The sequence below is a fragment of the Tripterygium wilfordii genome, chromosome 10 (genome assembly GCF_013401445.1).
Source record: "Tripterygium wilfordii isolate XIE 37 chromosome 10, ASM1340144v1, whole genome shotgun sequence".
Taxonomy (NCBI): domain Eukaryota; kingdom Viridiplantae; phylum Streptophyta; class Magnoliopsida; order Celastrales; family Celastraceae; genus Tripterygium; species Tripterygium wilfordii.
The window spans coordinates 35428-50438 of record NC_052241.1 but is presented as its reverse complement, the minus strand read 5'-3'; the positions used below and the strand labels follow the sequence as shown (position 1 = coordinate 50438).

Here is a 15011-nt window from a genome sequence, read left to right as displayed (position 1 = left end):
TGAGTCTTTGACTGAAACTTTTATCGGAATTTTAGTTGGACATATTGGGTAACATGCAAAAATAAAAAATGTATTATATCAAAATAAATTATCGTTTATTTTAAGATTTAATATTAATCCAGTATTTGAACCATGAAATGCTCGAGAGAATATTTTCAAGTGCATGCTTGAAATTTTCAACAATAAGAGACATGATTGATATATCTATTGATATGCTTTCTCCGTATACATAATCCAATCGATGATGAACGTTGAGCATTGTCATGAATATCATCATGATTTACAAATAAAGCTAATGTCTCAGAGGAGAAGTAGGACAAAGGGCCTTTTCAAAGATAGAAGTACGACCACATGTTTAAAACAAAAATTAAAATAATAAATGCATGCTTCACTGCTTGTTTGAAATGGGATTTTGGCATTTGCTGATGCATGTATTAATCAACTCTTTGTTGTATAAAGCAAAGCAAACTGTTTTGACTGTTAACGGTAAGCCAGAGAGTCACTTACCAAAAAAAGTGAAGCAAGCCAATGAGTGCCAAAAGTCTTATATTTCTTCTGAAATTATTGACATCAGTGTGGGCCGGTTTTTGGTAGTCTCGTGAAGAAGAAATGCCTTCATTGGAACATCAGAAGAAATCACTGCCTAGTGCCTAATTAACTGATAAATCTCTTCTGTTCTGTGTAGGCTGTTTGAAGTTTGAATTAACTAGCTTCATTATATAATTATATATATATATATATATATATATATATATATATATATATATATATATATATGCTCGATCGGCTGAACGCCTTGTGTCAATCTGAGGAGAGGATGTATGATATGAGAAAGTCAAATCGAAATGCAATTTTGTTGCTTTAACTTAAACACAACCGATGACTTTGTGCATTGCATCATATGACCATAGAAAGCTTGGACTTTGAGAAAAATGATCATGTATAATCATCTTGTCTTTGAAATATATGCTTGGAAGGAGGCTTCATTTTCAGAATATTAGATTTCAACTACAACCTATATATCAACAGGAAAGTGACCTGTTAATATACTTGCAATATACTTGTATTTTACTATCACCTCTTTAGTTTTCGAGAGTGTACCCAACTTACCAACTAGAGTAGATATATAGTAAGCTAGACACATATACACCCTGCTAAATTATCCCCTTCAATATGTTGGGTACACTAGAATTATAGACGGTGAAACAAATACTATACCTGAAAAGATATAATGATGGAGAATCACTTCCCACCCCAAGAGTAACCAAACAAGTGGAACCACTCCACCTAAGAAGGAAATCATTTCCTTAAGAAGTAGAAAATCACTCCTCAAGTTTACAAGTTCATGGTAAAATCTTCGTTTGTGGAGTCGTGGGCCTAAGCCAATATGGGCTAGCTTAATTTGGGCTTCTAAAATATAATTCAAGTTAATATGGGTCTTTAGTCTTCTTGGTTGACTCAGCCTCCAACTGATGGGCCAATTCATCCCCTAATTGCACCAAATATATATTGATTCAGGACCAATCATCAACGATATATTATTTCAAGGAATTGAAATGGTTACTCTCATCCTTGGACAGATAAGATGAAGGGCAGAAATTTATCCCAAATTTTTTTTTGCTAAAAGTTAGTCCTCTTTTTTTTTTTTGACTCTTTTAAAATAATTTATTGAGCTCGTTCAGAAGTTTTCCAGATGAATTTAATTCTTTGAAAATATTGTTCTCTAAAAGATTGTAGAGTCTTGTATTGGAGATTCCAAGAGTCAATTGAATGTAAAAAAATGTATTGAGCAATATCAATCTAGAAAGATCAGACTCATAATTAACTAGCTGCATGCATGGCATTAGAATTTTTTGTTGCATAAATATATAAGTAATCCACTTGTATAAATTTTTGAAGAGTAACTGATTTAGTAATTAAAAAATAAATAATTAAGAGAAAAACAGAATTGTGTCATTTTTTTTCTCTGTCGTATAAGTTAACATAAATAAATTCATAAATAGATTTCAACTAGCTAGTGGGAGGTGCATGCATGTTTGCAATTAAATAGTTAAAACACCAAATGAACAATTCGGTTGTGTTATGTCAATCTAATGTGGAATTTTTACTGTTGACACAACTTTCAACTTTGGACTCTTTTTGAACCGACGAGAATGTCAAAAAAGAGTTAGTGCCAGTATCATGAACAAGCTAGCATATATATCTAATTAATTTGGTTATAATTATAGGAGAATATATCGTGTGCCCGGCCATTAGCGCTTGTTATCAACTTGGCCTTGTGTAGCGTATTTTCTCTACTAAAATACTTGAGAGTTTGAGACTTTTACAAGTAGTGATTGTTGGAGCCATACACACACATATATATATATAGAGAATATATATATAGATATTCCTATATTAATTACCAGGTTTTATCTCTCATATATATACATGTCTTTCCATATATATGTGTATCAAGAATCCGAATATATGTCCGGCCTCTCCTTTAGCATCTCTTTTCAAATTACCCCAGCTAGGACGGATAACATCTCTTTTAACTAAATAACATATTTTGATTGATGAAATAAATTAAGAAGATGGTATTCTTTAATTAATCTTCCACCTTTATTTTTCAAGTATTTTGACAAATCGTAGGATACAACGAAAAAAAAGTTAAAATTTGGATTCTCATTCGCTTCGAACTCGAATTGAACCACTAGCTACTGCATATGGGATTGGCTTAGTCTTGTGTGTCCAGCTGGATGAGGGAGGGTTCCAAAACTTGAGAGACTTTTTGAATGCTGAAGCTATATATATGAATTGAAAATACATTGAAGAAAGTAGTGGGGTCGGCGGTTTGAATTCATTGTCATGGATCACATGACCAGTTGAAACAGTGTGTGAAGCGGTACGTGACTCACATGACATGGCTGCAGATACTTCAGTTGCAGGAAGGCACAATCCACAATCGTCAAAAACAAGAATTAAGCCAAGTTATTGGATGGTTTGACGGAGGACCCTACAAACACACAGATCAATGAATCTTCAAAATAAGACAAGAAAATCATGTTATCTAACACAACACTCCTCCCCAACTTGTCCTACCCTGTCTCCATCTTGTGATGTCGTTTTGAACGTGGAACAAGTCTAGAAGAGTAAGACTTTTCTGTATTTCTTGGCTGTTTTAGACTACTCGGAAATGCACCTTCAGGTATCTTTCATTATCCAATCTAATTTGCCTTAAATCTGTTTTCACTTATTCTCTGACCTCCACGTACCCACGAATTCTTTTCTTATTTGTCCTTAATTTTTCATTTTCCTTCAAGTACCAAATTTTGTTAGGCATTGATAATTACATTCTTAATTTTATTCTTTTACTGACAATTTATTACAACATCATAGTTACGTACCCTTTTACTTTTATAATTACTTCAGACTTCACAATAATGTGTGATTCTATAATAATATATATTAGTTATATATGTAAACCGTCTTAATTCATTTCTACATCTTGATATGCTCGACTTAATTATTACCAACCTTCATTTTGTATGATACCTATATATACACACGTTTCATAATGTGTAGTTATCACACACCAAACTTTGTTTGGTAACCATAATTGCACTTAACTTCTTTTTGTTTTTTTTTTGGCTAATCCAAGGAACAAAGTTTCAACAATATATATAGAAAAGCCATCTTTGTTTTAGTTAAGATAAGTACCTTTTAAAACTTAAAATACAGAAGTATTAAAACTTGACAGATTTCAAAATGAGATGAGAGAAATAAAAATAATCAAGACTAATTTGGCACATCTTCCAATTTATAGAATTAAAATAACTTTAGATTTTACAAAATTGTAAAACCCTCAAATCTGTCTTTCGTTGTGTGAAAGGGACTTAAAGTGTTTTTCCTAAAATTTCCCCTTTCTTACCATTATTAACATATCACAACATTAAAATAACATATCACAAAATTAAGTAACATGACATTCAAGTACTAGAATTGAAGCTATTAAGGTATTGAGTCAATCAAAATTCCATCCAAATTTGAAGAAGTAAACGCTTAGGTATTTTGCTTTAATAGGAGTCCGTGGGAGAGCCACTAGTAGCAACTGATAATACAGTGGAGGATGGTGGGTATGCTATTTTGACCTCCTTTTAGTCCTTTATGACTCCTCACAAAAAAAAAAAAAAAAACTACTATTATTTTACAAAAAAATCTTAAACCACCACTTCTTTCATGAAACTCGGAAGATTCCATCACGTGACCTCCCATTAATTCTGCAACAACATTATCATCAACAATAATGTGTGAAATCTCTCAATCAAACGGCCTCAAATTGCTCTAATTAATTATTGTAACTTTGTAAGAGAGTGCATCTTCTCAGGTTCTTCTTCTCGCTGCAACATGTAACGGGGTGATGGGTTCCGCTTATGGTGTCAAATCAATATCTATTAAGAAGAAATATTTGAATATTAATCTCATAAGTATCATATCCAATCCCATCAATCGAATCATTTTTCTTCTTCTAGAATACGAAACATCTAAGTCATACAAATAAAGAGATAGAAAAAAGAAGTAAAAAAAATGTGAACGGTGATTGGATTGATGATAAAATCGAATTCTTGGTCGCCAAGACCGATTCGATCACTATTCAATATTATTATTAATCACGCGGATGCGCATGCACTAAGGATTAATTAAAGAATCAAATTATTTTTATCAATAGAGATAACAATAAAAAAAGTAAATAAAAGTAAGATGAACTTGTTTTAACATTGCCTGTTTGTTTATGCATTTAACACTCTTGCTAAACATAAGCTTCCCTACCTTTTTATATTAGGCTAGGTGTGATGTTAAAAAAGATATATAGAATACATTGTTTTTCTCAAATGGAAGAGTTGAATTTGATGCCCATATATATTCACAGTAGTCTCTAGCTATCTAATATTTCCTTGTTTAGGGAAATACATGTGTGTTTTGACCAGGCAGGGTTTGAAGAGAATCTACTCTTTGCTTAATTTACTCCATCTCCACATTTGGATTTAGCTAGGGAAATTCAAAAACTTATTCTGAAATGTGACGCAAAGGGAGAGTCCAGGAGTGGAGGGGCCAGAATTTAAAGTCATTTTCTATGGGGGTACCGTCTACACAATTCTCCCCTCCCTTAATAAATCCTTTTAAATCCTCCACCAGTCCTCACACACACACACACACACCCCCACACCACACAGAGACTTCTTTAATTTCCAATCAAACCACTCTCCTCTCCTCTTCTCTCAACAAAACTGAAAGAGGAGAGAGAGAGAGAGCATGGTGGGTTCCTCTTGCTTTTCTTTTCTTTTTTTGATTGGTTTCTCTCTCTTTCACGAGTCACAACTCATGAGTTTACTTTCTTCTTTATTAATTTACACAGGAAGAACAAGTTCATGAAACTGGCAGATGGGATGGGTATGTGGATTGGAGGAACAGACCTGCAATCAGAGGCACTCATGGTGGGATGCTTGCTGCCTCCTTTGTTCTGGGTATGTGAATTCTGTGATCACCCAATTTAATTCAATTTTTAATTTTGAAAAATCTGATCATATATATATATATATATATATATATATTAATAGTTGTGGAGGTAATGGAGAATATGGCTTTTCTGGCAAATGCAAGCAACTTGGTGATATACTTATCGGATTACATGCACTTTTCTCCCTCAAAGTCTGCGAATGATGTCACCAATTTCATGGGCACATCATTCCTTCTGGCACTTCTTGGTGGCTTCTTATCTGATGCTTTCTTCACCACTTATCACATCTACTTGATTAGTGCTTTTGTCCAATTCCTGGTAATTCTTGTTCTTCTGTTGATTAACTTCTGCCCCTCTGCATCAATTCTCTCTTGTTTTTAGTTTCTTTACCATGTGTTCGTACAACATTATATGCATAAATTAATTAACTTTTCCCTAGTGATTAGCTAGGCTCAGGGGCAATTGACCATCTTATCTAAAGTTTTAGGAATATAATATTTTAATTTATCTGTAAATTTTTACATAATGAATTTATATGTAAACTTATAAATTATAATTTATTTATATTTTTATACGATATTCTGACTTTGCCACTAGCTAATTTCCCTAAATCTGGGGATCTGTGTTCACATATATATTAGCTATAGATAAGATTTGTTTGTTTGTTTGTAGGTGATCATATATAGCGTAATCATTGACTTTAGGATGCATACTTAAAATGAAGACTCTTTGAATCTTCAAATTTCTGCTAAAAGAAATGGGGATTTCAAAATCAATGACGGAAGAAACATATAAACATATAGCCAGGAGAGCTGAAATTGTCTTACAAAACTGTTCTCTGTCGCATTGTAAGATCAATGTAAACACGTCTGTCTGCCTAGGCTTCAAATCTTCACTCATACACCAACTTTTGTCATTACTAAATTATGAAATATATAGTAATTATTCGATAGTGTGAGATGTGGAGACACTCTTAATACAACAAAATCATTCAAAATTTTAGGGGATGAGTGAAGAAAATTTGAAAACAAATGCAAAAAAAGACACATAATAAATTAGGTCTGGCCCCCCAAAGTCCCAAACTAACCATCGGTACAAAGTAGCCAATCACAGTGAGTTCTCAAGAGCCCCCATCATTACTCACTCATCTCTCTCTCCTCTCTCTGGCCTGGACAAGCAGAAACTTTTGTTGCTCATATTTCTCGATCTTGTCTTCTTTCGTGTACATGATAAGACCTGTGCCAGATACTGAGAATTTGAGTGTCTACTTTAACGCCGCCACGCATTTCATCGGTATCTGATGTCTAGTCTTTGTCCCAGATTTTGTGTATAATATTATATTGGTTCCCGGCCAAAATTTGCTAGAAGAGGAAGAACCAGGTGCAGAAATTGGAAGTCACTTTCTTTTCAGTCTTTTAGTGCAAGCCTGTAGAGCCATATATAGTAATGACCAAGTGTATGGTTGACCTCCTTCTCTAAAACTGACATATATAGGAGTCCCCCACATGCAATGCATCCACCATGTCTGCCTGCCTATGGGGGGGACCCACTAACTGACTGCCTTGTCCTGATTGAGTTTATATAGTTGGGTTTGGATTGTTATATATGAGTTTGAGCCCAAATCACTAAGTCATAAGTTGCCAAACTTACTCTATATATATATATGGGCTGACCAGTTCTAATACTGAAACAGGGCTTGGTGATACTCACTGTGCAAGCTCGAGAACCATCTCTAAAGCCACCCAAATGTAGCCTGGGAAGCTCAACTATCCCATGCCAAGAGGTTCATGGTGGAAAAGCTGCAATGCTATTCCTCGGTCTCTATCTGGCGGCATTGGGCGTGGGAGGGATAAAGGGTTCACTGCCACCTCACGGAGCCGAGCAATTTGATGAGACCACTCCTCAAGGGAGGAAGCAGAGGTCCACATTCTTCAATTACTTTGTCTTCTGTTTGTCCTGCGGAGCCTTAATTGCAGTCACACTGGTGGTTTGGATTGAAGACAATAAGGGGTGGGAGTGGGGTTTTGGCATCTCCACTATTGTCATTTTCTTGTCTATCCCAATCTTTCTCTCTGGCTCTACCTTTTACAAGAACAAAATTCCCTCTGGAAGTCCACTTACAACCATTTTCAAGGTAAGTACTGAATAACTTTTGAATCCTAAATTTAATTGATGCATCCATTCAATTGATCCTATATATCCTCTTAACATGTAATCTTATTGCGCAGGTTTTGGTGGCTGCTTCAGTGAATACAAATTGCGTGAGTAGAAGCCCAAGCAATGCCATTGCAAACATGTCCATAAACCCATCTTCACCATCTCAAAAAAACCAGACACCACGAGACCCAGCAAAAGCAATCGAGATTCCAACAAAGAGTCTCAACTTTCTCAACAGAGCTGTAGTAAACAAACCGCTCCGTCCCTCACTAGCATGTACAGTCCAGCAAGTCGAAGAAGTCAAGATTGTACTAAAAATCCTACCAATTTTCGCCTGCACATTCATGCTCAATTGCTGCCTGGCTCAACTCTCCACATTTTCAGTCCAACAAGCTGCTACCATGGACACTAACCTCGGTTCCCTGAAAGTCCCACCGGCTTCACTCCCTGTATTTCCTGTACTCTTCATCATGATCTTAGCCCCAATTTACGACCATCTCATCATCCCATTCGCTAGAAGAGTTACTAAATCAGAAATGGGCATCTCTCATCTGCAAAGAATTGGGATTGGTCTAGTCCTGTCGATAGTAGCAATGGCAGTGGCAGCTCTTGTTGAGATTAAGCGAAAAAGAGTGGCGACAAATACAGGACAACTTGATGAAACCAATCCATTACCAATTACATTCTTTTGGGTTGCATTTCAGTACTTGTTCTTGGGATCGGCTGATTTATTCAGCTTAGCTGGGTTGTTGGAGTTTTTCTTTACAGAGGCACCAGCAAGCATGAGATCATTAGCTACCTCTCTTTCATTCGCGTCGTTGGCAATGGGGTACTACCTTAGTTCAGTGATTGTGTCGATTGTTAATGAAGTTACTGGTAATTCAAAGCACAAACCTTGGCTCTCCGGTGCTAACTTGAATCAGTATCATCTCGAGAGATTCTACTGGCTCATGTGTGTGCTCAGTGTATTGAATTTCTTCCACTACCTCTTCTGGGCTTCGCGGTACAAATACAGATCATCAACAACACACGTATAGATGAATTGGGGGCCGGGCTACATCATGCTTCACAAGTAGTCACATTAAGCAACCACATCAAGCAACTCCTTTCCTTCGGCTGTATATATCACCAACTGCTTGACTTCCATTACTGCCCAATCGAAGATGGATTTCGTCCACCGAGAAGACAAAACAGAAGGAAACAGAAAAAGAAAAAGAAAAAAAAAAGAAAAGAATCTTGTACTAGTTGCCCTGTTTTTGTAGTGACTACCTTATACTACTTTTGAGCAAATATTTCTTATTATAATCTATTCTCTGGCTTCAAATTACATTGATTCACGTATGGGAAAAGCTTTTTGTTTGACAGTGCCAAAATTACACTAATTCTGACCAAACATCAAAATATTTTCTGGAATTAAAAAAAATAGAAAAGAAAGAAGGTTGAGAGAAGAAGAGAGAAATTACTGAACCTCGACCCAGACAGACAGCGACACAGCGTTGCTACTTACTAGGAATTCCAGCGTGGACAACAAATATCATGCAGAGTTGACACGTTGGCATTTGTGGGCCCGTAAACATTTATCTTAAAAGCATAGGTTGACGAGTGGGATTTTCTTCACCCAGCCCCCAACCCAAAAGGATAACAGTAATTATACGAATCCCAATAATTGATATCGTACTTATCCCACCTAACTGCACCCGCGTGATAATCATGTTAAATCATAGTTTGAATGATATATTAGAGTTTAAAAATTAAGATTTAGTGTTTAGATTTTAAGATTTAAGCTTTTGATATTGGGGAAGATGATTTGCTTGATGATAAGCCTAGGGGGCGATCACGGGTTTCGGACTCCCCTTGTGTGTTTTTACGTTTCGTCTCCTAACTGAGTTGATGTGAGACGCTGGGGCATAGGCACTGTAGTACGTTTTGTCACCGGAATTGATACGGATGCTAGTTTCTGCGAATCCACACAATTCAGGGAACAAGTGTTAATGTCATATAGCAACTGAAGAACAAGAGAGATTTAATCGGAAACGACATTATTCCATATATGAACACTTTAATAGATCAAGGATGCTTCCATGACAATTGTTTCAACAATAAGCACTTGATAGAAAGACGTATTACAAGGCTGTAGTCTTAAAGACTGAATCAATCCTATGATCTAGAAGAGCCTCCACCCATCGACAAACTTCTCACTGCAACCTTAATCGCACCAACAGCACTGAGTTGCCGCATTTCAGGACTCAGATCATGCCTTCTTGGTTCCTTACACCCTTCCTCTATCTGAACCCCCACAACATATGCTACCTAAACAGCCACAGGAAGCCTTAGACTCGGAGAATTACAAATACAGAGCTCTTAATATACCAACCCAGTACTGCTATAATGCAAATACAGCAAACTCAGATCATGTGGTTCGGTAAACTCATGTTTCAAAGTGGGAAACACAACAAGAGAAGTGCAAGGTTAGATTCCCCCTCCCACAAAAAAACAGTTCACAATATAACAGTCTGAATTAACCCAAAAAAAAAAAAGGAAAAAAGAGGCAAAAAGTGAATGGACCTGCTGTTCTTTCACAATTTGGTAAAATAGAAGGCACATGGGCACTTCTACGAACAAAAACATGTAGAGTCTAATCTTTCCATTCCACCTTGAATGAAACCATAGCACTCTCAAACTTTTTCCCCTTAATATAATGTAGAATGTTCATAAAAGCCTTGAGAATTGTATATAGAACAAACTACAGATGACTCCCCTGTTAAACAACCAAACAGAATTTACTCGAACACAAAAAGGTTGAATTACTCGTAGTAAATTTGTTCCCTAAAAGTTCAATGATACAGTTTATAGGGCTATGTTGTGATGAAATGGAATCATAAAAGTCACACACAATAATGTTGATCTGCAAACATAGTTGACAAAAAATGTCATAGAGTCCAGAACGTACATTTATGCCGTTCATCAATAAATAGACAGGAAGAACCACAAGTGACCTAGTTCAAAACAAACCATTGTAATAAATTGTTGCAATGGGCAATGACATTGGTATCTGAGCATTGCTTTCACAACCATGAAACTTCAGATGATACATAGAGGCCAAAGACTTGCTTTTAACCAAAATCCTCTTATAGAGGATTTATTAAGGGCCCCAAAGTGCCATTTGATTGCATCATCTACCAAGAGAGTGCATTATTTATAAAGAAGGGTACCTAGCTATAAAAACTAACGAAGTATACTCTAATGTAGCCCCTTTGGCCAATGACCAATTCCTCCCACTGAAAGAAGCTCATGCACACGAGTGAGACTATTTTTTGCAGGTCATTAACACCAGGACTTTTACCCAACCCCAATATTGTTTGGGATAAAGGGTTTGATGAAGATGATAAGTAATAGTAGGCATTACAAGCATAAAGAGGAAAGAAAAAGAAAACCATTTCTTGTCTGCCTATCTTGCAATCTTACCAAATTCAACAACAAATTAGGACCAAAAATTAGCAGAACAACAAGCATAAAGTGGAAAGAAAAAGAAAACGAAAACTATTTTTGTCTGCCTATCTTGCAATTTCACCAAATTCAACAACATATCAGGACCAAACATTAGCAGAACATGTTACCTCTTACTTCGAGTAAATTTTATCATCAAAAAAATCATTCATCTTCCACTTCTCTAGACAGGAGAACAAAGTTGACTGGTTTTAACAAAAATGAAAGCTAAAATAATATCATCTTCTCTCCCCCCCTTCCCCCCCCCCCTCTATTCAGGCCATTAAGGAGGAGAAAACCCAAAGGCTAAAGGTACAATAAGAACAGTTACAAAGCCAGAGAAAAGAGAACTCATTAATTTCCCAACAGGATAATTTTGTCTAGAAAGTATATCGCTACTCTCAGAAGCAAACCCAAAGAAAATCAATAACATAAGAAATGCCAGACATCAAATTCTATGTATTAGCCAGCAGCGTACAAATAAAAAAAATAGACTGTAAAAGTTTAGTATACCTTGCCAGAAGCATTGCGAACAGGTGATATGTGCAGAAGATTCCAAAATGAACTACTGTCCTTCCTGGTATAAGAAAAGAAAATATCTTTTTCCATTAATTAGCCATCATGCAGTTATTTCAAAAGACATAGAAATATAGCTAGTTGTCAACCTGTAATTTAAGATACGTACTGTGCATGCACATTCTGTTCGAATGCTATCCTTTATCTAAGGAACAAGAAGCAATTGTAAGCAGACAGCAAATTGAACTTTTAAGTTTTAACTGATTCGTTTAGACAAATTATATGGAAATTGTTATGAAATGTGATGGCAAACAGATACTTGTTCTAGAGTTGATGAGTCAGTATCCACCCCATTTAAAAATCTCCAATTGCGCTCCAAAACTTCATGTCTATCATATCCTAGGAAAAAGTAACATACGTATCAGCATAATCTGCATCACTCTTCATATGTATCTAATACAATATATCGTTCCATCAAAGTCATTGTACTTCTGTATAAATAAACAATTATTGGTAAATGGCATGATATATTTTGTAAAACTCTGAGCACCTGTCAACTTTAAGAAGGCATCACTTGCATAAACTATAGGCATCTCAGGTAGGTGTGGATTGATCCTGCAAGGCATCAAAAATATGCAGAAGAAACATGAAGCAAATATATAAGCAGTCTTACAATGAGAAATTTCCATCTGAAACACTAAAGTAGTAATTTGCAACAACTCACAATACAAAGCTTTGTTTGATTCTACCAAGAGATATATTTAAGGATGAACAGAGAAGGCCAGCCCCACGTAAGGTGCATCTCTTTCCACACACCATTTGGCCAGTAAACTCGCTACAACGGGTTAGCACAGACAAGATATTGTTTACGGAATTTGTAGCTCTTTGCTTCTCTAGATCATTTGCCTCACAAAGCTCTTCAATTTCTGATACTGTTAGATGCAGATTCAAAATCCAACTTAAACCAGAAACTGCTGAAATATGAAAGAGAGGAAAAATGTTTGAACAAGCAAACTAGACTCAAGTATATAAGATATGATGACTACAGATACATGCTTCCACCAAACTCGTTTAGGGTGGAAAATGAACACAACTCGTTTGGGATGGAAATTGAACAAAACAAACCACATTACGAATGAATATAAAATCCAAAAACACATAATTCAAAAAACAGAGATCTGCGAAGAACTAAGAGATTGGTCCTCTTCCAAATCAAGCAACACAGTAAAAGAAGGAAACTTGATAAACATTTTAAAAACTATTTAAAAAAAACATAAACTAACCATTTAAAAAAAATTAAAGAAGAAAACTTGATAAACAGAAAGAAGGCAACTTTTGCATATACATGTACTTGCGAACTAGCAACAAGGGTAACCTGGGAAACCAATGAAGCCTCCGAGTAGGACTTATTGCCAAACTTTTTATTTTGCATTACATCAATAAGAACAGAGTGAAAAGTTTCAACATCGGGGTTTAGTTTCAGAACTCTGAGCATTACTACCTAAAAGGGTTTTTTTTTCCTTAAATGTTCAGGGTCCTAATGTTCATACATGGAGAACATAAAAAATCAACCATAAATGTAAGCTCAAGACCTAAACAAATGACAAACCTCTGGCTTCAGGATGCAATGCAGAATCCAATGCCAAAACACGATCCAATTCCACTAGAGTATCCGAGCAGACCTCCCTCCTACACGACCCGAACACATTGTCAAGAAAACCACGCCCACTCTCACTCAAGGTCAACCCATTTTTCTTGTGTCTCCCCGTTATGGGCACCTGAACCGCCACGAAATGAATCACCCTCCCGTCTTCCTTGCCAAAAACAGGACTCATGTGAAACAACATCCAAAACGGCGTCCCGTCTTTGCGATAATTCAACAAATTGATCTGTAAAGTCCTCTCCTCGCGAATTGCCTCTCGTATTTCCAACACCGAGCGGCGATTGGTTTTAGGACCCTGAAATATGCGCCCATTCTTGCCGATCACTTCGTCTTTTGAGTAGCCCAGCATCTTCAAGAAGCCGAGGCTTGCGTAGATAATTGGGTGACCGCAGATACTTGGGTCAGTAATGGTGAAATTATCAGGCAATCCGTCGAGCTCTTGGCGTGCCAAGAGGGAGTATCGGCCATTGAGAGACTGTGCAATCAGATCCAATAGCGACTGTGATTGTGATCGAGATTCCATTTGCCTTCTTGCCCGGAATTCCGTACTATCGCTTGGCAAAACAGGCCCAATCCCATGTGGCGCGTCAAGGAAGCCCTGATGCTTGAATTGATTATTTCTATCAAGTATCAAAAAGAACCCAGAACAGAAAAAACAGAAATTCAAGCGAACTAATACATAGAGGCCATGAACTAGGGAATCAAATTTGATTGTGAGTAGAGGAACTACATCTCTTGAGAGAGTGAGCAGGAAGGAGAAGGAGAGTAGCCATTGCGTTTGTCGATAAGAACTCGGAAGAAAATATCTTGGTTGAATCGAATGAATAGGAGAGATGCAGGAGAGATAACCATCAATCGTTTTTTGTCTTGTTTTTGTTTTTTTTTTTTTGTGTGTGAAAGAAATCACGCAGTACGACAAGGAAGAGAAGCTGCGAAGCAAATACACTCTGGTCTGGAGTACACCCAATGATGCAGAATCACACAAAATATGAGATTTGTTTTTCCTCGTCGGCCCTGAAACTATAAATAAAAAAACAAAAATAAATTTGTATCTAATCTTTTTCTTCTATTTCATGTAAATACAATTGCAAATAAATGATTTACTAATAAAACAAAATGGAATATGCGCGATTAATGGTCCAAATTGCTTACTATATCTATATGTGATTTCAACCAAAACAGAGCAGAACTAATTGAGCAAAGACAGCGACACTAATACTTATCCATACACACCAGGCACCAGCGATGTTGTGTTCTCGTATCCTGGACTTTATCCAATGATGATGCTTAAGGAGTTCAAATATAAACGATATCATTGGTTGATTTCATTTCAGCCGGTCTTGGGTTCCCTTTTGCTGCCTCATCTATATGCAGTTTATAGTCACCTTCATCTGCAGGATACCATTTCGGCAAGATAGGTCGTTTGATTTAAACCTGTTTGTTTGATAGGTGTATATAAATGCTTCAAAGTTCTAAACATGGAATTTGCCTAAACTTTACAACTCTGAAAGGTTTCAACAACATCTAATTCAATTCTTCCGACCATGTCTTAACCTTATGAATAATTTCATGGCTACTGACATCATGCTCTTCAACACATGGTCTTATTTCTTGCGAGCCATAGATTAGCTCCCATAGGATCAAAGGAGATTCGCTCGAGAAAAATAAGTAAAGCCTGCTGCTCCATAC

At 36.4% G+C, this 15011-nt stretch overlaps 2 protein-coding genes across 10 annotated transcripts; one reads left to right on the top strand and one right to left on the bottom strand.

Moving 5' to 3' along the window:
* Positions 1-5142: 5142 nt before the first annotated feature.
* Positions 5143-8966, top strand: LOC120007616 (protein NRT1/ PTR FAMILY 4.6-like). Its single transcript, XM_038857960.1, has 5 exons — positions 5143-5298; positions 5399-5507; positions 5601-5818; positions 7194-7634; positions 7729-8966. The coding sequence occupies exons 1-5, from the start codon at positions 5296-5298 to the stop codon at positions 8692-8694; spliced, it is 1737 nt and encodes a 578-aa protein (XP_038713888.1). The 5' UTR covers positions 5143-5295; the 3' UTR covers positions 8695-8966.
* LOC120007618 (protein TWIN LOV 1) lies at positions 8785-14755 on the bottom strand. 9 transcript variants are annotated; one of them, XR_005470199.1, is made up of 8 exons: positions 14475-14612; positions 13269-14342; positions 12384-12633; positions 12210-12274; positions 11979-12058; positions 11829-11864; positions 11657-11720; positions 8785-9614 (listed from the first exon to the last, which is right to left on the bottom strand). XR_005470199.1 is itself a non-coding variant. In XM_038857968.1 (8 exons), exons 2-8 carry the CDS (start codon positions 13843-13845, stop codon positions 9522-9524), a joined length of 1155 nt encoding a protein of 384 aa, XP_038713896.1. In that variant the 5' UTR covers positions 13846-14342; positions 14475-14755; the 3' UTR covers positions 8785-9521. The 9 variants fall into 9 exon arrangements, 7 of the variants coding, with proteins under 7 accessions (XP_038713896.1, XP_038713895.1, XP_038713893.1 ...); XM_038857968.1 differs by having other exon boundaries at positions 11809-11864; positions 12009-12058; positions 14475-14755; XM_038857967.1 differs by having other exon boundaries at positions 11809-11864; positions 14475-14619.
* Between the last annotated feature and the right edge of the window lie 256 nt (positions 14756-15011).

What these genes read in the sequence shown, in the direction of transcription:
- LOC120007618 (XM_038857962.1), bottom strand. Translation starts at nt 13,845, where the DNA reads ATGGAATCTCGATCACAATCACAGTCGCTATTGGATCTGATTGCACAG. An exon ending in ACTCATCAACTCTAGAACAA is followed by an intron (nt 11,865 to 11,978) that starts GTATCTGTTTGC and finishes CTTGTTCCTTAG; the next exon opens with ATAAAGGATAGCATTCGAAC. An exon ending in TTCGCAATGCTTCTGGCAAG is followed by an intron (nt 9,968 to 11,656) that starts GTATACTAAACT and finishes GTGGCTGTTTAG; the next exon opens with GTAGCATATGTTGTGGGGGT.
- LOC120007616 (XM_038857960.1), top strand. An exon ending in TGCTGCCTCCTTTGTTCTGG is followed by an intron (nt 5,508 to 5,600) that starts GTATGTGAATTC and finishes ATATATTAATAG; the next exon opens with TTGTGGAGGTAATGGAGAAT. An exon ending in CACTTACAACCATTTTCAAG is followed by an intron (nt 7,635 to 7,728) that starts GTAAGTACTGAA and finishes CTTATTGCGCAG; the next exon opens with GTTTTGGTGGCTGCTTCAGT.